At 40.0% G+C, this 25,585-nt stretch overlaps 1 protein-coding gene across 1 annotated transcript in view; it reads left to right on the top strand.

Annotated features, from left to right (window-relative positions):
* The window catches only part of LOC135707176 (uncharacterized), a 49,564-nt gene extending 26,567 nt beyond the window's left edge, over positions 1-22,997 (top strand). The window contains exons 2-4 of the mRNA XM_065228925.1: positions 840-1,001; positions 20,055-20,287; positions 22,623-22,997. Coding sequence (XP_065084997.1) covers positions 892-1,001; positions 20,055-20,287; positions 22,623-22,936 — 657 coding nt within the window. The 5' untranslated portion in view covers positions 840-891 and the 3' untranslated portion in view covers positions 22,937-22,997. The remainder of the gene's footprint in view (positions 1-839; positions 1,002-20,054; positions 20,288-22,622) is intronic.
* The last annotated feature ends 2,588 nt before the right edge of the window (positions 22,998-25,585 follow it).

Here is a 25,585-nt window from a genome sequence, read left to right as displayed (position 1 = left end):
GTTGGGTGGGGCACCATGCGTCTCCATCTGAGTCATGGTAGGTTTAACTCATGCAAAATATGACGCACTTTCACGAATATGAAACGAAATAAATTCAAATCTGGCCACAACCAATTAACCTTATCCTCGGGAGAAATAAACCAAGCAATCCGAATCTCTGCCTCTCCGCCAACCAAATCAACAAATCTTATCATTTGCGTTTTCCTGCAAGAAAGCCAGACGTGCCGTCGTTGTCAGTTCCCGAAAATAAATGCTAATCTCAGCTCATTATCCTTTCTCAGTCCTCGCCGACAAATCAAGATGATGAATCTCCTCCACTTCCATTTGCCGCCTGGTTCTGCTCCAAATTGGCAAAATCTGCAATGCACGACTTAGCTCCCAACACCCGATCCAGCTCAACACCAAAACTCATCACTCACTTCCCTCCTCCTGCTTGGTTCAACTTCGGAACATGCAGCAATTACCATTGGGAACTTCCTTAGCTCAGTCGATAAAGGCGCAGCTGGGTTCGATTACCCGGTTCGGTCTAGGAATTTTTCGGGTCGAAATTTATTGTGCTTACCACACAATTATGCTAATGCAAAAATGATTAACATCTAAGTTGAGGGCCGACGTAAAGTCCCAGTAGAGACGTAATAAAGCCAAAAGAAGAAGATGCAATTACCATCAACGCCATTTAATTACTCCCCTCAACCACTCCCCACCCCCCTACCTCATATACCATACACAGACTTATATTCCAGAGCACTTAGTACCCTCCACCAATAAGAGAAAAAAAAATCGTTAAGAACTGCCAATTCTAATTAGTTGAGATTTCATTCCATCTTCATTTTTTTCAGCTTCCGGAAAAGAACGAAAAATTATCACACGTTTGAGCGCTGAGGATCCAAAATGTTCCTGTTACGACTTCTGTCCCGTCCGGCAGCCACGTCCAGCAAGACGGTGGCTATCGGTGTTTTCGGTACCGCGATGATGGCGATGAATCTGCTTTCCACGTCCAGGTGAGTGTGTTTGTGTGTGTGTCTGTATGCGGAAATGGAAATTGTCGAACAATGGCTGTTTTAATTATAACGAAAAAGTGGATAAGAAGACTGAGCCATTTTTGTACAGAATGAACAGTTAAAGGGTGTCCCACATCAAATTGCATCACGGAAAAAAAAACGCTGTAGAAAATAACCTAGTTGACCGATCCTTTTCAAACTTTCAGACAGTAAAATATAACCTATTAGTAAGCTTTTGGCATATTTATTTCATTCAACTTCAATACCATAACCGCACTATAGGAAATCAGGCAGACAAAAATAAGAAAATTTACTTTTTCTTACTCAGATTCTGGAATACTCCATCAATAGTAACCACTTTGACTAAGAAGCTCCCGAAATTTTAGGTGTCTACGATTTTAAGATTCAGAGATATTCAACTTGAAAGTTAAAAAAATGCTGAAATCATACACTTTTTGCTTTAAAACAAGCCCACATTAAAATATCATTTTAAAATGCATTTAACAGTTATTCATATTTTTTTTAACTCTTTATTTGTTCCAAATTCAAAATAAATTACATTTCATTTTAACCTAGGTGCTCCAGTTACTGCAGTAACTTACCAGCCTTAATTGTTATGATATATAGCTAAGTGTTTTTACATTGTTCCTGTCTTGGCAATTCAGTATTTTAAACAGGTTTTTTTAAACCTGCATGTCAGTATAACAATTGATATCTTAAAACTAAAAACTAAAACTAAATCTTATCTGGGATCTGGGAGGATTGCAACGATTTTTGCCCGAAATTATTAATTACTTTGTTGGACATTTGTTCTAAAGTCTCAACATTCGAAATTCTATGTACTTCGGTAGTACTGTACCAGGAAGGCAACTTCAAAATCATTTTCAGAACTTTGTTCTGAATCCTTTGAAGTGCTTTTTTCCTGGTAGTGCAACAACAAGACTCAATGTGATCTTTAAAAGTTAATTTTTGGTCAAGTATTAATCCAAGATATTTCACTTGGTTTTACCAGGAAATAGGAACTCCGTTCATAGTGACTATGTGACTACTACTAGGTTTCAAAAAGGAAGCTCTAGGCTTATGTGGAAATATTATAAGTTGAGTTTTGGAAGCGTTGGGAGAAATCTTCCATTTTTGTAAATAAGAAGAGAAAATATCTAAACTTTTCTGAAGTCTGCTGCAAATAACACGAAGACTTCTTTCTTTAGCGGAAATGCCTGTGTCATCAGCGAATAAAGATTTGTGGCAACCCTGAGGCAAATCAGGGAGGTCCGAAGTGAAAATGTTATACAATATAGGCCCAAGAATGCTACCCTGAGGAACTCCTGCTCTAACAGGTAGTCGATTAGATTTGGAATTTTGATAATTTACCTGCAGAGTTCTGTCAGTTAAATAATTTTGAACTAATTTCATAATATAAAGTGGAAAATTAAACTTTTTTAATTTAGCAATCAAACCTTCATGCCAAACACTGTCGAATGCTTTTGCTATGTCTAGAAGAGCAACTCCAGTTGAGTGGCCTTCAGATTTGTTTGAACGAATTAAATTGTTAACTCTTAAGAGTTGATGAGTAGTTGAATGCCAATGGCGAAATCCAAACTGCTCATCTGCAAAAATTGAGTTCGTATTGATGTGAAGCATCATTCTATTCAAAATTATCTTTTCAAAAAGTTTACTTATTGAAGAAAGCAAACTTATTGGGCGGTAGCTAGAAGCTTCAGCTGGATTTTTATCCGGCTTCAAAATTGGAACAACTTTTGCATTTTTCCATTTATCAGGAAAGTATGCCAAATGGAAACATCTGTTAAATAATTTTACCAAGAAAGACAAGGTACTCTCTGGGAGTTTTTTGATGAGGATATAGAAAATTCCATCATCACCTGGAGCTTTCATATTTTGAAACTTATTAGTTATAGACCTTACTTCGTACAAATCAGTTCCCCAGGAATCATCAAAAATATTTTCCCGAGAGAAAATATTCAGAAAATCCCGAGCAACCTGATTCTCAATAGGACTAGTAAGACCCAAACTGAAATTATGGGAACTCTCGAATTGCTTAGCAAGTTTCTGAGATTTTTCCAAATTTGTGATCAAAATTTTACCACCTTCTTTAAGCCCTGGAATTGGCTTTGAGGTTTTTTCAAAATTTTTGTGAGTTTCCAAAAGGGTTTGGAACTCGGGTCTAATTTAGAAACATTATTTTCAAAAGTTTTGTTCCTCAGGGCAGAGAATCGCTTTTTAATTTGTTTTTGCAAATCCCGCCAGATAACCTTCATGGCAGGATCGCGTGTTCTTTGAAATTGTCTCCTACGGACATTTTTAAGACGGATCAAGAGCTGAAGATCATCGTCTATTATAATTGAATCTAATTTAACCTCGCATTTTGGTACTGAGGCAGCTCTTGCTTCAACTATAGAAGTAGGCAGAAATTCAAAAGCATAATTAATTTCATCTTTAGTTTGCAAAGGAATGTTTGGATCGAAGTTAAATTCCATAAATGTTCGATACTGCTCCCAATCAGCTCTATGGTAATTGAAAGTAGAGCTGTTGGGATTACAAATTATTTCTTGGGATATTTCAAAAGTTACTGGAAGGTGATCAGAACCGAAGTCAGCATGGGTAACCAGTTGGCTACAAAGTTGACATGAATCAGTTAAGACCAAATCAATAGTGGAGGGATTTCTTGCAGAAGAAAAGCATGTTGGGCTGTTTGGATATTGAATAGTGTAATAACCTGCAGAACAATCATCAAACAGAATATTACCAGTGGGATTGCTTTGAGCATTATTCCATGAGCGGTGTTTTGCGTTAAAATCACCAATAATAAAGAATTTAGACCTATGACGGGTAAGTTTCTGGAGGTCACCCTTGAGAAAATTCTTTTGCTGGCCTACGCATTGGAATGGCAAATAGGCAGCTATAAACGTAAGTTGTCCAAATTTTGTTTCAACAGAAACTCCCAAAGTTTCAAAAACTTTGGTTTCAAATGAAGAAAGAATTTTATGTTTGATTCATTTATGAATAATGATGGCAACGCCACCACAGGGTCCATCAAGACGATCATTTCTATAAATCAAGTAATTTGCGTCCTTCTTAACCTTATGGTCAGGTTTAAGGAACGTTTCAGTTATAACGGCAATATGCACGTTATGAACTCTCAAAAAGTTAAATAGCTCGTCTTCATTATCTTTAAGAGATCGAGCATTCTAATTTACAATATTTAATGCTTTAAAATCCATTACTGAATTTTAAAGTCATGACAATACTATTTGCAAATTTTACTCCAGTTTGAATAGCATCAAACATGGAGTTAGATTTAAGCATATCAGAAATCATGTCAATTAATGATTTCTGTAAAAATTCCATTTTAGGGGCAGTAATGCTTCCTAAGTCAAAATTGTCAAAATTTCCGTTAGAATTACTTTGGTTAGTATTTTGATTTCTACCCGTTGCAATAGCAGCATAGGTAGCTCCATTAACTCGCTGAACATTGTTAGCAGCGAGGGGAGTAGGTACAGATGAAAAATTTGAAGCAAGGTGATATTTGTACCTACTGGTACGAATGTAGAATTTGTTCCTCGCTGACCGTTGTTAACAGCAGAGGAATTTGTACCTGTTCGGAAACGTGGAGCGTTTCTTACCTGTCGGTTAGAACGAGATTGTAGGATCGCTTTGCGAGTCTTACATTCCCAAAAATTGGATTTGTGGTTTTCACCACAATTTGAACATTTAAATTTCTTAGGATCTTCCTTCACAGGACAGTCGTCTTTTGCGTGAGAGGAATCACCACAATTCATGCATTTAGCTGGCATGTAGCAATTTTTAGTTCCGTGACCCCATCCCTGGCACTTACGGCACTGAGTGAGGTTTTGGAAATTTCCTCCAGTCTTCCTGAAGTGTTCTCACTTCACTCGGACATGGAGCATAAGGCTAGCTTTTTCTAAGGCCTTAAGGTTGTTTAGTTCACTAGACTTGAAGTGAACTAAATAAAAATCATTAGAAATCCCGTTGCGCGAATCGCCAGGACGGGATTTCATTTTCATTTTGATTACTTGGAGTGGCACAACTCCAAGTAATTTTGCCAGTTCATCTTTGATCTGATCCAGGGATTCACCACTGGGCAGTCCTTTCATGACAACCTTGAACACACGTTCAGTTTTGGTGTCGTAAGTAAAAAATTTGTGCTTCTTCTCAGTAAGATACTTGAGAAGACATTTAAATCCGTCCAAGGTTTCAGCCAATACACGGCATTCACCCCGACGTCCAATTTGTAGAGAAAACTCAACTTTCACGAAGTTCAAAAGTTCCATGCGAAGAGCATGGAAATCGGAAGTGGTTATCACAATAGGGGGAATCTTTTCCTTCTTGGCATTAAGCCGGGAAAGTTTACTAGAATTTTTCTTGGATGATGGATCATTCTCATCATCCGTGAGCAAATCAAATTGATTACTCAAATTAATTTCTTCAGAAGGGGGGTCAAGAGTTTGCCCCTTTCTTTTGCGTTTAGGCGCCATGGCGGTAGTAAATTTTTATCCAAATCGACTTCCAAGCAGATTACTATAAGAATCTGAAGGATCGAAGAGGAACTTTCCAAATCGATATCCAAGAAGGATTACCTCGGGTAGGGTCCAAACAAGGATCGAAGAGGAATAATCCCACCGGTGCCCTTAGATTTTTTCGCAAATTTTCTCACACACATGTCTCTTACCGATGATATGTGCTTACCTCTCAGTATGTTCAAACTTTCCTATAGAGGAATAAAGTTGAACAAGGTAGAAATTTTACAGGTTGAGCACTGAAAAGTGCTGTTTAAATTTGTTGTAGCTTTAGGTAGTAGTAACACTTCCTTCAGCAAAAAGCAAATAGATACGCACGGCAAGAGAGCACGATGCGGACTGTGAACACTACAAACACTATTTGCTTCGTTTCCTTGGCCGTGGGTAAAAGACTTCTCTTCTTCCTACATGATCCGGATCTATTCGCCGTTCAAGGGAGCTCCACTGCACCGACGGGAAGCTGGAAATATCCTCGTGCTCCTCCAGCGTTAGTCCTCTGATTCCGGCTACAGTTTTTCACCCGGTGGTGCTACTTCTGCGAGTGCTTCTTTCTTGCTGCCGGCTGACCAGCGGAACGCGTTCTGCACCCTTCGCTCGCGTTCGGCCCAAATTCGGAATTTCAATATTTCAACACTCGATAAACCGCGCATCCGACTTGTTGCCACTGCAAGTCCGTAGTTGAAAATCATTCGAATCAAAATGTAGAAAAATTTCACATTGAACAAAATGGAAAAAAAAATGATGGGGGAGGACACAAAAATCGCCTTTCAAAAATATTCGTTTTGAAAATAAATGTGCATATTTTTATTTATTGGACAGTTTTGTAAACAGAAATGAATATGTTTCAGGGGGTAAGTCACGCTGCCACCTTGTGTCTGTGCTTATTTTGTTTCATCTGTGTTTTTGTGTGTCGGAATGTGTTTCTGGGTGTTTCTCCGCGTTGACCGAGCTGTCAAAACTATAAACGAAAAAATATGCTTACTGGCAACCATATACTCGACCATAACAATACGCTGAAAATGACGGATCCTCCTGCGAATCATTCGCTGTTGTTTGCTTAATGCAAAAAAGTACTGTGGGAGGATTTAGTAACGTGTACGAATATGAGACCTCACTGCAGGAGGACGACGAATGGCCACGGAGGACCAAAAGCAATGGGAGCAATCCTACTCAGGGTTGCCAAAAGTAAATCTGTGTTTTTGCCCAAAAAAAACCTTTTCATCTTAGTTTTTGTCCAGAAAATCTGTGACGATATTTGTGATGATAATTTAAAAATTTTCTTTGAAAAGTGATTGAGCCATTTTTCTGATAGAGACGAAAAATAGATTTCAATATATGTATCATAAATTGCTAATGGTTTGGCAAAAAAGAATACCTTTGACAGTTTTCATTCCCCTTTTTAATTTCGCAAAAAAACATGCTTAGATATATAAGTTGGTGATGGTAAAATAAGTGAAATTAATGTTTTGTTTTTGAACATCTAAAGTTTAATTTTTTAAATGTTTGGCGGAGATGAACCAGTGTTTGGCTGAAAATCTCCTTAATAAAGACAACCAACCAACCAACCTAAATGTTCGATCAAATTTAAAAAATCTGTGTAATCTGTTTAAATCCTAAAAATCTGTAATCTGTGAATACAGATTCTTGGTTTTGAAAATTCTGAAAAATCTGTAGAAATACATAATTATCTGTAGTTTTGGTAACCCTGATCCTACCCACAGTAGAAGGTAGAATTCTGGTCGAAGGCCATAATTACACCTACAAGGGGAAATGCAATATGTCGTGATTGGGCCATAGAGGTAACTCTAAGACCAGAAGATTCCTCTAAGAAACTAGCTCAACTTTTTGGATCAGCTCTGTTACTCTCTTCGATCCCAAGCTAATCGATGCACCCCTCGAAACATAGGAAAATCCACGAACCCCTCATTTTATCTGACAAACTTTCATAGCGAATCAAAACAAACATAGTGTTGTACTAGAATATCGACTAGAATTGGGTACGTTAATCGATTTGCTTGGGACCAATAGGCTAGTCAAGTAGCGAGCCAATTTAAAATCGTTAGTTTCGTATTGATTGTTGATTGGGCTGCTGCTGGTGAGGTTCCTCCTGAAGCTGCTACATTCGTGGATCTCAACCGGTTCCGGACTTTCCTTTTCTTCGGATTGGAGCTATTACAGAACGGTACGACGGCTTTTTTTAAACAATCGAACAACATTATTAGCAGTGGTGCCACAATTGATTAAATCATTTGCTTATCATGCGGTGGAAGGGGTATTTGAAGTGTGTTTTTATGGGTGTTAGCACAATGTGGCAGAGTGTCTTACCCCCTGACGCGGATGTAATACACACGAAATCCAGTGTTCAAGCAGCCAACATAGGCTAGACCATCTGCTGTATTGACAAGGATAGAAGCGAAAGTTATTCAAATGGGTCAAGTCTTGAAAACTAAGCTGTCACGCAGCTCCAGCTTGATACCCAATAAAAAAAATCCATTTACTTAGAATAATTTATCTGTGTAGAGAATGAACATTTATATTTTTGATTTAAATGAACAAAATTCGTATCCGTGTTGCAAGATAACTAATATGTGTGATTCAGATCGATATTAAAACACTATGACAATATTTACGTGCTTTTTTTAGCATAGTAGGCAGTGATAATAAACTTTTAAAAGTGTCCGGATAGTCCATATGGCTAAGTATCTGGATTTTGAGTCTTTACGGTATATTTTTAAAATTGAAATAAAATACCAATAAGTCAATTTTCATTTAATCGTGTTATTCAAGAGATTTGTTTATTTATCAGAAGAATTGATTTAGAAGTCTTTAAATGGTACTTTGTATTAGTAGGTTACACAGATAAAAATTCTGAATTTTAATAGTTATGTAAACATTCATTCACGTAAACTTGTATTTCATTTCACGCAACCGGCAACTTATAAACAATGTTGTTTCCAACAATGGGCTTTTGTATACAATATTTGCTGCATTGCATGAAATGTCTCAGAACTTTACATGATATATAATGTAAACTTCTATGATATGTGATGCTCCATTTATGTGCATCATACTCAACAGAAATTTACACTACTTTTTCGAACTGTGTACAATAAGAGATAATAAGAAATATGTTGCTCACATAAAACCTGCCAATTTTGCATTCAACGAGTCACAATCAGCGATGCTCCGATCGCTGTTCGTGAAAAATCAAGAATGAGTAAAATTGTCAGGTTTAATGTGTGAAACACAAACTTTACAAACTCTTCTTGCTACTAAGAAATACAAATACAATACATACCTTTTTATGCGAAATGAATGAAAGTAACGCTGTTGTCAACCTAACTGTTATAATGCGTAATAATGAAAGAGCCATCATATCAAATATACATTCTCAGCCCTATTTTATACAACATTAGGAGCCACTATGATGATGAAGTAATCAAATTGGGTTGTTAGCGGAATGCTTAAATAAAACAGCAAAAAAGGGTTGTCTTCCATTTAATTCCACTTAATTAATTTTGGTATCCATGACAGATACGTATTTTGACTACAATGTACAGTCTTCATCAGTGTCATTCCCACTAAAGAACTTATCAAAATCTAACCCCCTTAAGTACTCATCTCCTAGGTAAAAAAGTCAAGATCACAGGTATACAGTTTTTTTTTTTTTCACTATGATGATGTTAATTTTGAGGGTATGTAATTCAGTTTTTCGATGCACACAAATTACATTCGTTTGTTTGTTCAAAGATCGAAAAGATCGAACGGAATGATCGATTTTTACAATTTTTTAATAAATTAAGAATCGATCCTAAAAATTGCATTTAAAATTAAAGACAATATTTCATGAATTCTTTTTGGCTGATACTTGATCCCGGGATCAAGTGTGTCCAAACTTTCTGGGATCAAGTCTCCCCGAACTGAGTTTTCAATATAAAATCAACCTGATCCCAAAGTAATATAAAGGTTTTCCAATCCAATGTTACAGATCGATTTTACATTTTCAAAGGTTTCTACTGTGAAAATAGTGTAGAATTCGATTGAAAAGATAAAAAAAAAACGATTAAACATTTTCACAAAGGCTAAAAAAAGTTCGAGATGGTGAAAAACTAGCAACTGATCCCAAAAATACATAACAAGAGCAAATTAATTCAAATGTTACTCTAGTTTTACCTTCCGTCTAGATCTGGGTTTTACGGAGTCGATCAATTTAATTTTGCAAGCCAATGGAAAACTGCTTGAAAATTTTCTCAAGTTTAAAATTGATTTGCTCTTTCTCAGTTGATTCCCGCCAAAAGCTCTGAGCCAGAAGTGCTCGAGCCCTCATGACTCTATCAAAGTTTGTGAACATACATGTTTCGCCAAAGTATGTTTTACTGTAATTGAAAACTCAGCTGCCTCATAAAAACTATGCTGGTTTTTATATTTTCATCACTAAGCCTGTTGGTTTTTATCTTAGAGCATAAAGTTAAGAATGTGTTATGAAAACGTATAGAACATTTTTATGAGATTACAATGCTTGACGATAGATAAGAACAGTAACTGCATTTGCTTCTTCTAAATGTTTGGCTCCCGCTTGACAGTTCACACTGGCTCCCAAGTGACAAGCACCTTGAGTGAGTCCGCAGTACTCAGGTCTAGATGAACGATTGTGGTAACTTGTCTGAAAAAATACGTTTTGGTTTTCGAGAAACCATGGGGGGATCAATTTTGTTCAATTTCCCTTACAGTACCGTAGTTCAAAAATTATCGAACAGCGGTGGCATGGATTAGTTATGGCTTCGAAATACAGGCTTAGGTTATCCTCTAAAGCGTATTGCTTGATATTCGAAGGTTGGCTATCGAAGAGCATGCAACAATATATCATATTATTATGTATTTCCAATAACCACTACTCAAACAGACAGAGTCTTCTTTCAACCAAACTTTTTGAGTGGGATTTAAACAAAGAAAACTTTCTCTCAAACTTCAATCGCAGCTGGAGCGTATTACGTGAACATGCTTTCCTACTACATCCATTTCGAAAGCCATATGATCAAGTCTACCATCCAATGAAACAAAGAAACTCATCTAAAACATGTGTTACAGTTCGTCGAAAACTTACACCCGAACCTAAATAGTAGTAAGAATGGTAAAATTTGTGGTCTGGACCATAAATTATTCTCCCCCCTTTCAACTGTGTAGTTTGGGTCATTGCCGAGCTGTAGTCGTTTACTAGCACATTTCCTCTCCCAGCTACCAAACTTGGGAAGGATCCAACTATTGCTTTCCCATCTAAATCCCCTGCCAGCACGTAGAAAACGTTCGACGTACAGCCGGGAGAGTTCTTTCGAATCGGAAACCTTTGCGTAGGAGCCACTTTGGGTGAGATTTCAAGCAAAATTTATGCTCAATTTGTGTCGACATAAATCAACAACATTGTCCCAAGCAGTTTGTTCCATTCATAGTTATCCCCGCCCCCCTCTTCGTAACTGGTGGGAGCAATACAGACACTTGTACCGTAATGGCATTGAATTTGCTTAAATCTGTCCGAATGCGCACGTGACAGAATAAATTGGAAATCAAATCACCTTCAAACTCTTCCCGCAACCAAAGGAAAGAAATGGAATATCGAATCGTAAATTGAGCGGAAAAATCAATCGATTTCGGTTTGGAGAAAAAGCGCAATTTGGAATAGAATTATTTCCGGTGGAAGGAGAACAGGAATATGAATCCGGAGGAAGTTTTCTTCATCTTCGGCTGACTGCCGACAATAAGCAAGGTAAAAATTGATTCCGGGAAATGCTGTTAGCTGCTTTTAGCATCCTAATACCAACCTGGGGTAGTCCTAAGCCAACACTGTTCACGTTCAGTGACAGCTTTCATTTGCCGTCTTTCCGTGCACTTTTATCTCGAATGGTTCGATGATTATTATTTTTTTTTCTTTCCACTTGAAGCTTCGTCCTTCCTGGACTTTAGGCGAGTTTGGGAGATTTCTTTTTTCGGTTCCGTTAATTCTATTGCTTTCATATTTCCACGAAGTTTTCCGGGTCGTTGGCGAGAAAAAACGGCTGCTGAGTTGGGTTCACAAGTGAATTTATAACATTTAATTTTTTTTTATAATTGAATTTTTGTTTGAATAATTGCGATCTGGTTTAGATATCTTGAGAGCAACTGTCAACTGTATTTCTGCAGTGTTGCTAGAATTATTATATTTATTATCAACTACACTCTTGGAACATAAGCCAAAAAAAAAACCATTACGATATTTTACTTTGCACCACAATTAAGCCATCTTTTTCTTGGGTTGAATACCATACGTGATGAACACCCCCATCCGGTCATCATTATCAATCAATCGGTGTACGATTTTCCTCTTCTGTCTCAATCCCTAAAAAAGAAAGAAAGAATGTAACAACTTTTTCCATCGCCAAAAGTTTATCCCAAAATGTGTCTGAAGATGGGAAAAGAAATAAAGCTATATCCTGAATACTAGGAAAATAATAATTGACCATAGAAGATGATTGCATTTCAATCAATATGAGCAGCAAAACGCCGGTGTTTGCCATCGGCGGATGCTTTGGATCGTCGTATTTGTTCTCATTTTCGTTCCTTTCAGCAAGTATAAAAGCTCAAGCTAGTCGACGATGAATAATTTATTAAGTGATCCATTCCGATACTGGTCCCGGTTAACGATGTTTAATGATTGCGATTCAAGTTATGATGAAAGTAGGTGCAAAATGCCGTACAAAAGAAGATGAGTTGATGTTCTGATGTATAATTTTTTGACGTAGAACTACGTCTTTGACGACTATACTGGGGGTGCGAATCAAAAAATATGTATGGTGAAATAGTGTTTTGTCATTTATAGATGAAATTAAAATCCAAATAAGCCAATCGATAGGATATTACATTACAAATTCGATGAAACAAGTGGCGCCGGTGGTGTAGTGGTAATCGTGATTACCTCTCACCCCAGCAGGTCTGGGTTCAATCCCAGTCGGCGCCACCGGGATGTTCTGAGGCATAACATCTCTGATCACCGGGGGGGCGATCCCGGCGTAGTGGTTAGCATCCATACCTCTTACGCCAAAGTCACGAGTTCAAATCTCACCCCCCGACAAGTCACGAATGACCCAAGAGCGTTAAAGTGACTATAATAATAAAAAAAAATCTCCGATCACGCCGAAGGGAATTAAAGCCGGTGGGGTCCAGGTGAACCACTTTGTTGCACATCTGCTTGAACCTGAAAAGATATAAAACAGCACTGCTGTCGTGCCTCTGCTCATTCTTCTTTGCTCGACTGTTCAGCTGTTCAGTCCGTATTTTCGCTCGAGTTCTCGTTTCGATTTTGTTTCGTTTTGTGCTGTTGCGATGTGCCGTGGAAGTGTCGTCACCTTCTCACGTTCTGGCAAGTTTACTTGAACTTGCAAACACGAAACAAACGGTGCGTAAACGTGCCAATGAGTCAGCAGCGGGCCCTTTAAAAAAGATGTTAAACAAGCCCAGCGCTTCGCAGGATTACGCCGGAAAACGGGTAGTGCAAGCCAACCAGTGTGCAGTACTCCCAGAAGAAAATGGCGATGGTGACACCGTTCCCATTGCTAGAAGAGAGCGGATTCCCCCGCTTTTCAAGCCGGTGAAGGATGTTGCCAAGCTGGGTGCCGAACTGGCAAAACACAAGCTGCTACCTCGCTTCATGCTTTGCAACATTGGTACCAGAGTCATGTGCTCCAGCCTGGAGGAGTGCACACAAATAGGATGTCTCCTGAAGGACAACAACGAGGACTTCTTCACGCATGATCTGCCATCGAGCAAGCCACTGTAGGTGGTTTTGCGTGGATTACCGTCGTTCGAGGCGGCTGCAGTGAAATCCGAGCTGGAGCGGCTTGGGCTCAAGCCTGAGGCAGTGTACCCGATGAACCAGCGTTCTAACCACAACACCAGCTTGCGTGACCTGTTGTTCCTGGTGCACTTCACGAAGGGATCCACCAGTCCTGCGGCTCTGAGATCCAAAATCCGGGACCTGTTTCAGGTCATCATCAGTTGGGAGCAACCCAACAAACCCCAACATCGTGATGTTACGTAGTGTATGAACTGCCTTTCCTATGGCCATGGCACCAAAAACTGCCATATGAAGACAAACTGTGGCAAGTGTGCTGGAACTCACTCAACTGCGTCCTGTGAGCAAGATGATGACATCGTGCCAACGTGTGTCAACTGCGGTGGAAGCCACCAAGCCTCCAGATGTCCCAAGCGAGTGGAGTTCACGAATATCCGTCGGAAGGCAAAAATCAACAATCAGCCCGGTCGACATGTTCCGAACCAAGCCCCGTTTCCGCTCAACAACCAACAAGCCAATCCTGCGAGTATACAAATGGTTCCCAACAGTCGGACAGCTCAGCATCGTCTCGCTACTGCTGCGACCCAGCCAATTCCAGGTTCCTCCACCGCCCATGGTTTATCATACTCTGGTGCTGTCTCAGGTGAACCTGGTGACGATTCGAGGTTGTAACGGGACATGGGAGGGTTAAATCTCGGATGCAATACAACCTCCGCTTAAGCGCCAGGCAAGCTTTATCTTGCCGCAAAGGAGCACGTTTCTCAACAAAGAATCCCGTACCCGGCTACGAGACCTCAGGGCGAGTCCTTAATTGTGCCTTAACCCACGGCCGAAACTTCGATACCCACACTCCAACGAAGAATGAACCTACCAATTCAATTCAACGTCCAGGGTAGGTAGGTTTCCTTTGAAGGTTTGCCTACCCAGAGCCTATTCTACTCGTCCCGAAACCGAAAACTGCAACAAACGATATCTCTCCACCAAACTTAAGAACGTCAGACGTCTGAGGGAATCTACGCTACATGTCGGTCATAATTATTCCTCGGCTAATGTGCCAAATCAAAATAAGGAAGCACTGGTGTATAATTGGTACAATTCTTACAACGTCCTGGCGTTCTAATAGTAGGGTTAGTATGGTGCAAACGTTGGATCGATCTTCCTTGTTCTCATATCTGTTCTGCTACTGAATTCCGGCACTTATCCTCATCCCACGCCGTCCTCAGGGGTCCACAGGGCCTCCTGCGAATGAACCTTCCGACGATATCACACGTGGCTTGAATTTTTCTATTGGCCTCCTGTCGGCGACTAGCCGAAACGTAGGTTGTTGGAGCAATGGATAGCGAGTGGGACGCTCAGGTAACTCGGAGAAACCACGTGGTGAATGTGTGATGACAATGGTGACGGCAATGTTCGAGGCGGTGATTCTCGCTAATGATTGTGCAGGGTTGTGCACACTAGTGGAGTGGCTATATCGGGTGCCTCACCGGCCGAAGTAGTCACACGTTCTATGTTGGTCGTGCTAGAACGGACCTCGCCGTGACCTAGGGGTGCACCTTCACTCGAAGGAAATTCTTCGAATGAATTTATTTTCCACTTTACATTTCTGTTTTCAAGAACACATTTGAAGTTATAATTACCTGACACACCATACGCAAAAGGTACAATAATGTACGGGTTTTCACCTATTGCATTTTCTTTAAAACTATCCCTACACGCAAAATTGAGATTCTAATATGGATCTAATTTGTCACTTTGGTTGTCTTACGTCAGCACTGAAACTGCTCTTTAAAACTTGCACCACTTGCAACTACAATTTTTATCCTGCACCACTCTGAACTTGTTGTAATTTTGTATTTTCTGTCACTTTAACTTTTTTATTTGCCGCAATTTGCCAACTTAACAACTCCGTGATCTGGGCTTGAAAGATCGCCTGTTACAGCGCTCATGGGCCTTTACCCCAAATCATCCGACGATACCCGAGATCGTTTTTATTCGCCGTTTTTTCGGGTATATCCGATTTCTACCGCATATATTGAAGGGTTTACTAAAGCCAAGGTTGCAAAGACTCATTTCAGCTAAAATAATGTTTTTCGGAATAATAAAACCAAAAGATGGTATGATGGCATGTTTTACTTGTAACTTACAAGAAGAGGTTACAAAGTATGCGTTGGAAACATAAAACCTGTAAATTTTGCTTTCTATGAATCACAATCAGCGATTTGCTGATCGCTGAGTGAGTGAGTGAGTAAGTGAGTGAGTTTGTGAAAAATCGCTGATTGTGACTCTCATGAAGTGAAATAAACAGGTTTAATATGTCAAACACATTCTTTGCAACCTCTTCTTGTATCCTACCAATTCAAAATTTGATCATGGCATCTAATTATTTCATAATTTAGAAAAACATTGTTTTAGCTGAAATGAGTCTTTGCAACCTTGACTAAAGCCTCTACTGTGGAATCGCAACAAGGAAGGATCAGAGACGCGGAACGCGATGTTGCTACACGGAGAAAGTATTGCATGCATTTAATTATTTTTTCCTTGCTGATTTTGTTTATTATTTGTTTACTTGTAACATCGTTACAAGGTCATCATCATCATGCGCACCTGCAAGACTCGATCTGAATAGCTACATGCTGCCCTGCCCCTTGTCACTAAGTATGGACCGTGAAGTCATCAAGATCGTAAATTGGTATGCTTACACCTTGAAGAGCAAAAACATCTCAACGAACGGCACATCGACATCCGTCATCACCGAGACTCACTTGAAGCCCGAGCTGAACGTCTTCCTTCCCGACTTTCGGCTAGTAAGGCTTGACCGCACCAGCTCCGGGGGGGGGGGAGAGGTCATCGCTGCGAGACGGAACATCAGCTGCCGGCTATTGCCAAGCTTCCAGCTGAAAACTATCGAAGCCATCGGAGTTGAGGTGAGCACATCGCTTGGTCCAATCACCATCACCGCGGTTTACTGCCCCAAGCAAACCAACATTAGGGACGGCTCGGCCGCAGACCTCCGAAGAGACATCATCAAGCTAACACGACGGCGGCAAAATTTCATCATCGCTGGCGGCCTGAACGTCAAGCATCAAGCCTGGGGCAATAGTCGGCGAAACCAGAACGGCACAATCTTGTACAACAATCTGCAGGAAGCCCACTACAACATCCTGTGTCTGGACACTCCCACCCGGTTGAGTCGATCCGGAGCTCATGCCACCATCGACATCTTCATCAGCAACATTGGCGATAACATCTCTCAACCTATCGTCTATCAGGAACTAAGCCGAACCCCATTCGTAGACAGTTCCAGCGTTCTGAGCTGCCCCATTTGAAGACCAATGTCAATAGGCTAACCAAAATTATACAGGCCAGGACGGTGGACCTCAGAAATAACGATTTTGCCAACAAGATTCGCTCTCTCCCAGATTGTTCAAAACCATTTTGGAAGATGACCAAAATTTTGAAAAATAAGTCGAGACCGATCTCTCCGCTTTTCTCGGTTGACCAGAACTCGGACCCATCCCTACTGATAACCCCAGTTGAAAAAGCCAATGCTCTTGGCCAACATTTTGTGATTTCACATAATCTTGGTCAAACCATGGTGAGCCCCCATGGGCCTGCCGTACTGGAGGCAATGACTAGAGTCGCTGACACCCCCGTAGTAGTGCATGATGGTAGTAGAATATCGGCTGATAGCAGCTTTTAGAAGTACTAAAAACATGAAGGCTGCGGGTATGGATGGTGTAGTCAACCTCGAGTTGAAAAACTTGAGTATTGACTTCTTCAACCATCTTACCGTTACCTTCAACAAATGTTTGGAGCTTGGCTACTTCCCTGCATGCTGGAAGTTAGCCAAAGTGATTCCAATACACAAGCCTGGCAAAGATCCTACCAGTGCCAAAAGCTATCGCCCCATCAGCCTCTTGTCCTCCATCTCGAAGCTATTCGAAAAGTTGATACTCAGCCGGTTGCTGGAGTTCTCCAACGAAAATAACATCTTACTCAAGTAGCAATTCGGGTTTAGGAAAGGTAATTCAACGATCACCAACTAAGTAGAGTTACTAATATCATCAGGCGGAACAAGTCCGTTTCAAAAACATCTGCTATGGCATTGTTGGACGTCGAGAAGGCGTTCGACAATGTCTGGCATGATGGTCTAGTGTACAAGCTGCATCGATACAACTTTCCGATCTACCTCGTGAAGATCATCAAAAACTACTTGTCGGGCAGATCATTCCAGGTCTACTTCAACAATGTCCCCTCTGATACGTTCAACGTTTATGCAGGGGTCCCTCAGGATAGCCTGCTTGGGCCTATCCTATTCAACATTTTCACGTCAGACGTTCCTCCCCTGCCGGGTGGTGGTATCCTGTCAATGTTCGCAGAAGACACCTCCATCATCTATAAGGGTCGATTGATCCGTGCTCTGGCGAGTAAACTACAATCAGGCTCAGGCAGAACATCGTCCGACTATTTCAAGAGCTGGAAGATTTGTATCAATGCAGCTAAAACACAAACCATTCTGTTTCCACACTCGAATTCACCTCGGCTTGTTCCGCCTGCTAACGTCAAAGTCCATCTTGATAGGACGCCCATTGAATGGTCGAGTGAAGTAGTCTACCTTGGTCTCACCCTCGATAGCAAATTGCTATTCCGATCCCATGTGGACAAGACATCTACCAAGTGTAACATCTTGATCAGGTCGCTCTACCCTCTGATAAACAGGAAGTCCATCCGGTCCTATAAAAATAAAAACTCTGCTTGGAGTCTTCGTGGTTTATTTTCTACTCTCTAGATTCTTGAAACATAGATGTTAACGACTACCGCTTAGCTGTATCGGACCGTTGCTATGCTGTCATCGTTCTAACCGAGACTTGGCTCGATTCTCGAACGCTCTCCAGCCAGGCGTTTGGACGCGAGTATGAAGTCTTTCGCTGCGACCGAAATCCTAAAAACAGTCGGAAATCTAATGGAGGTGGTGTTCTTGTGGCAATCCGTTCCGGTTTGAAGACGAGAGATTTAGAAAATGACGTGTGTGACTTTGCGGAACAAGCATGGGTTGCCGTTGAACTGAGTGATCACACACTGTCAAACTTTCATAGCGAATCAAAACAAACATTGCGTGGTACTAGAATTTTGACTAGAATAGGGTACGTTAATTGTTTGCTTGGGCTAGTCAAGTAGTGAGCCAATTTAAAATCGTTAGTTTCGTATTGATTGTTGCCAATACACTCCACAGTTTTCTTTCTCCATTTTCTTGCATTGGACCGCAGCTCGGTAAATCTGATGAAGAGTCCCCAAGGGATAAATCACTCAGCACATTGTGCCGAAATTAGATTCGGCACAGCTTGGGGACATCCATCGGCACACCTTCGGTCTCGCCTTCGGCACAACTCGTAGGGATTGGATTGTTGTAAATACAATGAGAACACTGCTGAACAATTTTCATTGAAGACGTTCACAACATTACGTGCTGTTTGACTGTATATTCAATTCAGGAACATCCTCTAATTGAATATACCAGAGGATCAGCAGTTCAATTCTCGGTTCACCTATAGATTTAAATCCGAAATGTAGGTTACTACATAAGTACATACTATAAGTAGGTTACTAAATAAGTACAACTACATAAGTCATACTCATCATCATCTATAGTCGGTCTCCAACAATGTTCCCCACCGGTTCCAACTCTCTCCCGCCGTTGTAAGACCGTTGCTTTTCACATCACGAAATGTTAGGTTTCTGGTCTGCCTTTGAGGGCATTACAAAGCACTAAAACACAAAACTTGTAATACCCTATGAACACAAATCACCAACATATTGCACACCCGCCAGTTCGCCACCCGTGCACGTCATCCTCAAAGCGATCCTTGCGGTTTCAAACCAAAACATTCAAGGTGTCAGAAATACCGGGTTTCCGGGGTGGGTATTTTACAAACAATCGCATCTTGCTTTATGACCGGCATAATCTAAGAGGAAGAGGTGACAATTGACTCCTCTTTTATTTCTATCTCTATCCCTATCTTTATCTATCTCTATCTCTATCTTACGCACATAAAATCAGCCAATCAGGAGCTGGTTCACGTTTGACAGAAAAGTGGTTCATTTTCGCCCCCGTATTGTCACCTCTTCTCTTAGGGCATAATCGGTACACTTGTGGCACACTGACAAAAAAGATGACCCAAGATTGGTGTGCGGAGTGACCTATCCTTGTGAATCTCACCAAATTGTAATCAAATCTTACATCACAGACAAACAGACATAACTCATTAAATATTTCTCATTGTAAAACATCGTCGCTAAAACATTACCGCCATCTGTTGAGTACACTATGGTGGGTAGTACGCAGAACAGATGGCGGTAGTGTGTAAACGTAAGGGAATTTACTATGCGCGCCACAGATGGTGGTACTACCAACTAAGATACTTTGAAATTTACCGTTAAACGCTTGTTCGATGAACAACTTGCGAGTGTTATGTCTGTTTGTCTGTGCTTACATCCTCGGCTGGTGCATAAATATTAATACTCTTATCACGTCGAAAAGCGCTCCTCCCGCTAACGGCTTTCATACGTCAATAGGAAAGCGCAAAATGAGAAGCTGTTTAGTTTCGTATTCGCCATAATAATAGCGCTTAATTCAGAAAACAATAATAAATCGTTTCTCATCTTTTTGATCCCTAGCGTACTGGCATGCCCCTCGTCGCAGAACAAGCAGGCGTCCCCATTAACGGCTGGAGCTACTCCCGGTTCGGTGTACGATTTCAGTGCAGTAGATATCGATGGGAACAAGGTCGATATGGAACGCTACCGGGGCCACGTACTGATCATCGTCAACGTGGCATCCAAATGTGGCTATACCGCTAGGCATTACAAGGAATTTAACGAACTGTATGCGGAATATGCCGACAAGGAAGGTGAGGTTTTGAGCTGAAAGTTTGTCTGGTTTCAGTAAATAAATACGTAAATAAACAAAATTTGGTGAACAATAAAGTTCAATTACAGCTGTCATTCTGACAGTGCAACATACGGCGCTGGTGGTGTAGTGGCTAGCGTGACTGCTTTCTCACCCTTAATCTGAGTTCAATCACAGTCGAGGTCTTTGGGATTGTTCTGAGGCGAAAACATCTCTGGGAAACGTCTTCCTTCGGAAGGGAAGTAAACCCGTTGGTCCCACCCCATTTGTTGATGCGATGCCTTCCAAGTGTGAAAGCCGCTTCCTGGCGTTCGTCAATGGATGGCAATCCATGCACATCGGTGATTGGCACTCGATTACGGTGAGTGCCAGTGACCGCCGGTAAGGTGATGCTCTAATGCTATGTTCACACTACAGAGCAGGCTTTGAAATGCTCATTACAGCTAAAATACTACTTTTAGAAATTATTAAACTTTGAGATATTATAATATATATTTTTTTTTTTTATATGTAAGGTGCAAGAAGAGGAGGTAAATTTTGTGCATGACGCATTAAACCTGCCAATTTTGCTTTCAAAGAGTCACAATTAGCTATTTTAGCTAATTACTAATTGTGATACTCTAGAACCGAATTAACGACGTTTTTCTTGTCGATAATTACTATAACCATAGAGGTAACTCTAAGACCACTGGGTCCCGAAGAAAATCATTATTATTTTTGGCTCACTCAGTACCAGAACAACGGTCCCAAGCAGTCCCAAGCTATTTCACTCACCCCTGCATGTTCTGCATGAATCCACACACCCCTGATGTTATCTGTCAAACTTTCATAGCGAATCAAAACAAACATAGTGTAGTAATAGAATTTCAACTAGAATAGGGTACGTTAATCGTTTGCTTGGGACCAATAGGCTACTAAAGTGGTGAGCCAATTTAAAATCGTTAGTTTCGTATTGATTGTTGCTATAACCATAGAGATAACTCTATGACCAGAAGGTCCCGAAGAAACGTACTCAACTTTTTGTCTCAGCTCTGGTACTATATTCGGTCTCAAGCTTATCGATGCAGCCCTCAAAACAAACATAGTGTAGTATTAGAATTTCGACTAGAATGGGGTAAGTTTATCGATTTGCTTGGGACCAATAGGCTAGTCAAGTAGTGAACCAATTAAAAATCATTAGTTTCCACCGGTTGCTATAACTCCCTTGTAACACGTTATAGCTCTGTAGCAACAATCAATATGAAACTATCGATTTGAAATTGGCTCACTACTTGACTAGCCTATTGGTCTCAAGCAAATCGATTAACGTACCGCATTCTAGTCAAAATTCTAGTACTACACAATGTTTGTTTTGATTCGCTATGGAAGTTTGACAGATAAAATGAGGGGTTAGTGGAATTTCCTATGTTTCGAGGGGTGAATCGATTAGCTTGGGACCGAAGATAGTACCAGAGCTGAGCCAAAAAGTAGAGCTCGTTCTTCGGGACCTACTAGTCTTAGAGTTACCTCTATGTCTGTAGTCTGAACAACGCATAAGGAAGCCTTAGTGTGAAACTTCAAAACCACAAATGTCAGCTCCCACAAAACATAAAAAAAAAGAAATTGCTACTCCTTGGATGCTGCGCTACAACGAACAGAGAGTAGCTATTTCATTATTGTATGTTTTGTGCAAGCTGAAATTTGTGCTTTTGAAGTTTTTCGCTAAGGCTTCCTTAGAGTATCACCTTAAATAAATTAATTAAGAAGACAATGCATTGCATTGCCAAGATGACGTGACGTAATTACTTGCAAAAGTTATTTTGAATGAAAATGTCGTTATTTAAGCATTATATCCTACGTTACAAAACAAACAAAAGAAGTCGTACAGATTACCCAGCAGGAAACTATTTCAAATTGGCACCCTTTTGGTCGTAAACTGTTCCAGTGATGCTTGCTCCTGGGAATGCTGAAGCCAATCCCCAAAAAACTGTAAACGTAAAGCATGCAATCACGTGCACCAAAAGTGCTACCAACTGAAGACGAAAATATCACATCAGCTTCTTGAAGCAGGAGAACTCTATTGGCAATAATTCGATTAGAACGAATGTGTGGCACTGGAAACATACATGCTGCTGCTTCAGCATTTTCACGTTTCACTTGACGCACACGTGCTTCCATTAAGCATCACAGAGCGACTCCAATGGAGTGGAAAACTGAACCAGCAAAGTAGACGTCTAAAAAATGTTTTCTTCGGAAGGCAGAAAACTTTTACACAAACAAAATCTTAATGATTCTTGACAAGAGTTACCAATATTCAACATTATTGAACCATTCCCATTTTCTCCACTTTTTCGCAGGACTCCGCATTTTGGCTTTCCCGTCCGATCAGTTTAACCAGGAACCAGATAGCAACGAGGAGATCAAGCGCTTTGCCAGGGACAAGATGGGTGCCAAATACGATCTGTTTTCCAAGATTTACGTCAACGGAGATGAAACGCACCCGTTGTGGCAGTTTCTGAAGCAGCGTCAGGGTGGAACACTGATCGATGCGATCAAATGGAACTTTACCAAGTTCATTGTGGACAAGAACGGGCAACCGGTGGAACGACACGGACCGCAGACCAGCCCGCTCGAGTTGCGGGAGAATTTGAAGAAGTACTTTGCGCAGTGAGGTGACGTAGAGGTTTTATCTTAGATTTAGAAGAGTTCCCAAATAAATACGACAGTGTATGTATTGTATGTATGGATCAGCTTTCTATTTGATGACATTTCATTTGCAAACTTGTGTTATATCCTCCAATGACCTTAGTTTTTAGTTATTTTGTAATTTGACATTTCACATGATGGTTTTTGGTTTTATATTCTTGCTACATCCCCTGGGACACTCAGAATATGTTCTTGGCGCCCTGGACACTCAATCACCGACAAACCGACATGAAACTTAAATTTGACTCTTGATCGAGAATGCATAACGGACGATTAAAATGTGCAGCGTTCCCATCTGTCAAAACCATAGAAATGTTTTATCTAGATAAAAATAATTTGTCTGAAATGCACTCAGAAATATTACAAAACGATTATAGATTAAATTTTATGTATTTTATGGTTTTTCAAAATTTATACATTGGTTCGATTAAAATTTTCGTCAAAATTATACTAAGTCCGAATAACGGAGTGGAATTCGATCAGTGTTTACTAAAATGACAGGAAAAAGAACATCTGGATTCCCTTCGGAGCTTCGTGCTGGTGAAGAGCTTCGTCCCGGTGGATTTCTACTGCGCTTGTGATCTGCTGGGTAGCATCGAAATTGTAAGTATTTTTTTTTAAATAATATTCATAAAAAAATAAACTAATTAAAAGCTTCCTGAGACAATTTTAATTTTAATGTGAAAACAATCATATTCACCATAAATAAAATAAAGAAGCAAAAAATACATTCTCTCGAATAAACCTATCTACGCATTGTAAGCTCAACTAACAATTTTCACAATGTAAACGCTTTACTCATTTCATTTATACAGTCTCAAGCTGTATTCAAACGTTATACGTTATGAGGAAACCTTTACTCAACCTCTATACAAGCAAATCTGGCGAACTTAGTCAGCTACTTATGACTGTTGGAACGGTCGGGAGAAGCTCTTATTGCATATCCATTAACGCTTCTATACAGCTGTTATTCTGCTGTTTAGTTGTGTGTGAACTTGAAAGGCGCTTATTCAACCTTTTCCCGGTTATCCAATAATCACTACACAGCTTTCTCTTGAAGCCGGGTTAAATACTGTTTACGCTTTTTTATGAAGGAATTTATTGAGTTTATTTTGCTGTGAATCAAATTAATCGAAATTAGTTACAAATCATCACAAAATTATTTACCCTGCACCGGAACCTGGAATCGAACTCGAGACGACCTCATTGGCAAACCTTGACACTACCAACTGTGCTACGCCAACACTTTGAACTTATGTAAACAAATCAACATTCCCTTCTACAACAAAATCGCTGAGTAGAGGCTTTATAATAGTGCACATGAATCACTTTTCTCGACTAGTTATAAAAGAGCTGAGTAAAAGCTGTAAAACTGCACACGACTAAAAATAAACCTAGTTGACTGTGAAAATGCTTCCGAAGTTGCTCTAACACAGTTTATAAGCTGAGTACAGGTTGTTTAGTTGTTGAAAAAGCACTTTTGATGTTTATGTTATTCAGCAAGAGTTGTTGGTTGTGTAGAAGCCATCAAATGAGTAATATATTCACTTTGTTAGCTTTGTTTTGCAGCTACAAGTGGAAAGTTGATTAGTGTGTGTATAGAAGTGACATTAGCGTTTATTGGCTGATGTTATTCAGTGCGACTGACAAATTGAATAATGGTTGTGAGAAAGTTGAGAAAACGCTATCCAAAACTACTTTGCTAGCTTCTACTTGTAGCTGTATCTGCAGCTTTGTTTCAGCTTCTTTACAGCACAATGCTGGAAAAGTTGGTTTATAAAGCTGAAAATGTTAGTTGGGAGTATATTTCGATTTTATACTATGGCACGCATAAACCATTTTTATACTAAGTTTGCATTCTCTCCCTTCACACTTAGAAAAAATCACCGACTTCGATAATTCATTTACCGAATTCTCAACAGCTGAACGGTCGGTAATGTTTTCGGTAATCTAGAACATTACCGAAAAATCTGTAAACTGGATCAAAAAAATTAGCTGTCAAATTTACCGAACGATCGGTAACGTTTACCGATGTGCATTGCTTGATTTGTAGTTGACTATACCGGAGAACTGTAATTTTGAGGACGATATGCAAATCGAAAATTACCGAGAGATCTGTAATTTTTTAAAAAGGTCACCGAGTCAACTGTAATTTGCTTTAATATTGTTTCAAGGTGGCGGTCACTGCAACCCATGCAAAAATTTGGCTGCAGCCGTGATCAATAAGTTAGTGTTGCAAATTGCACCACCAATGAACAAAACCGTTGGCGACGATCTGAAAAATTAAGTTTTTGTCGGAAAGGTTCGGCGCTAAACTGAAAACAAGGAAGCATTGGAAAACAGAAAAAAAAAAACAAGCAACAACATCGGTATTTATTTAGATAACGAAAATTAATTATTTACGGAAAATATCTACGATTCGATCATCGCTCGGTTGCATAGCAGCCTCCATAATTTCACCTTTTCTATTTTTCACAAGCACGAACGCTTTTAATGTCGATCAAAAATAACAATATGGTGGATTTGACGTTTACCTAGACCGTTACCGAATTCAGTAATGGAAAGCTTTGTTTACCGAAACTTCAGTAAAATATTTCACCGAAGTCAGTGATGA

This window comes from Ochlerotatus camptorhynchus, unplaced genomic scaffold, assembly GCF_037179485.1.
Source record: "Ochlerotatus camptorhynchus isolate MF236.1 unplaced genomic scaffold, CSIRO-AGI_Acam_v1.1 ptg000304l, whole genome shotgun sequence".
Classification (NCBI taxonomy): Eukaryota; Metazoa; Arthropoda; class Insecta; order Diptera; family Culicidae; genus Ochlerotatus; species Ochlerotatus camptorhynchus.
This window is presented reverse-complemented; position numbering and strand designations above follow the sequence as displayed.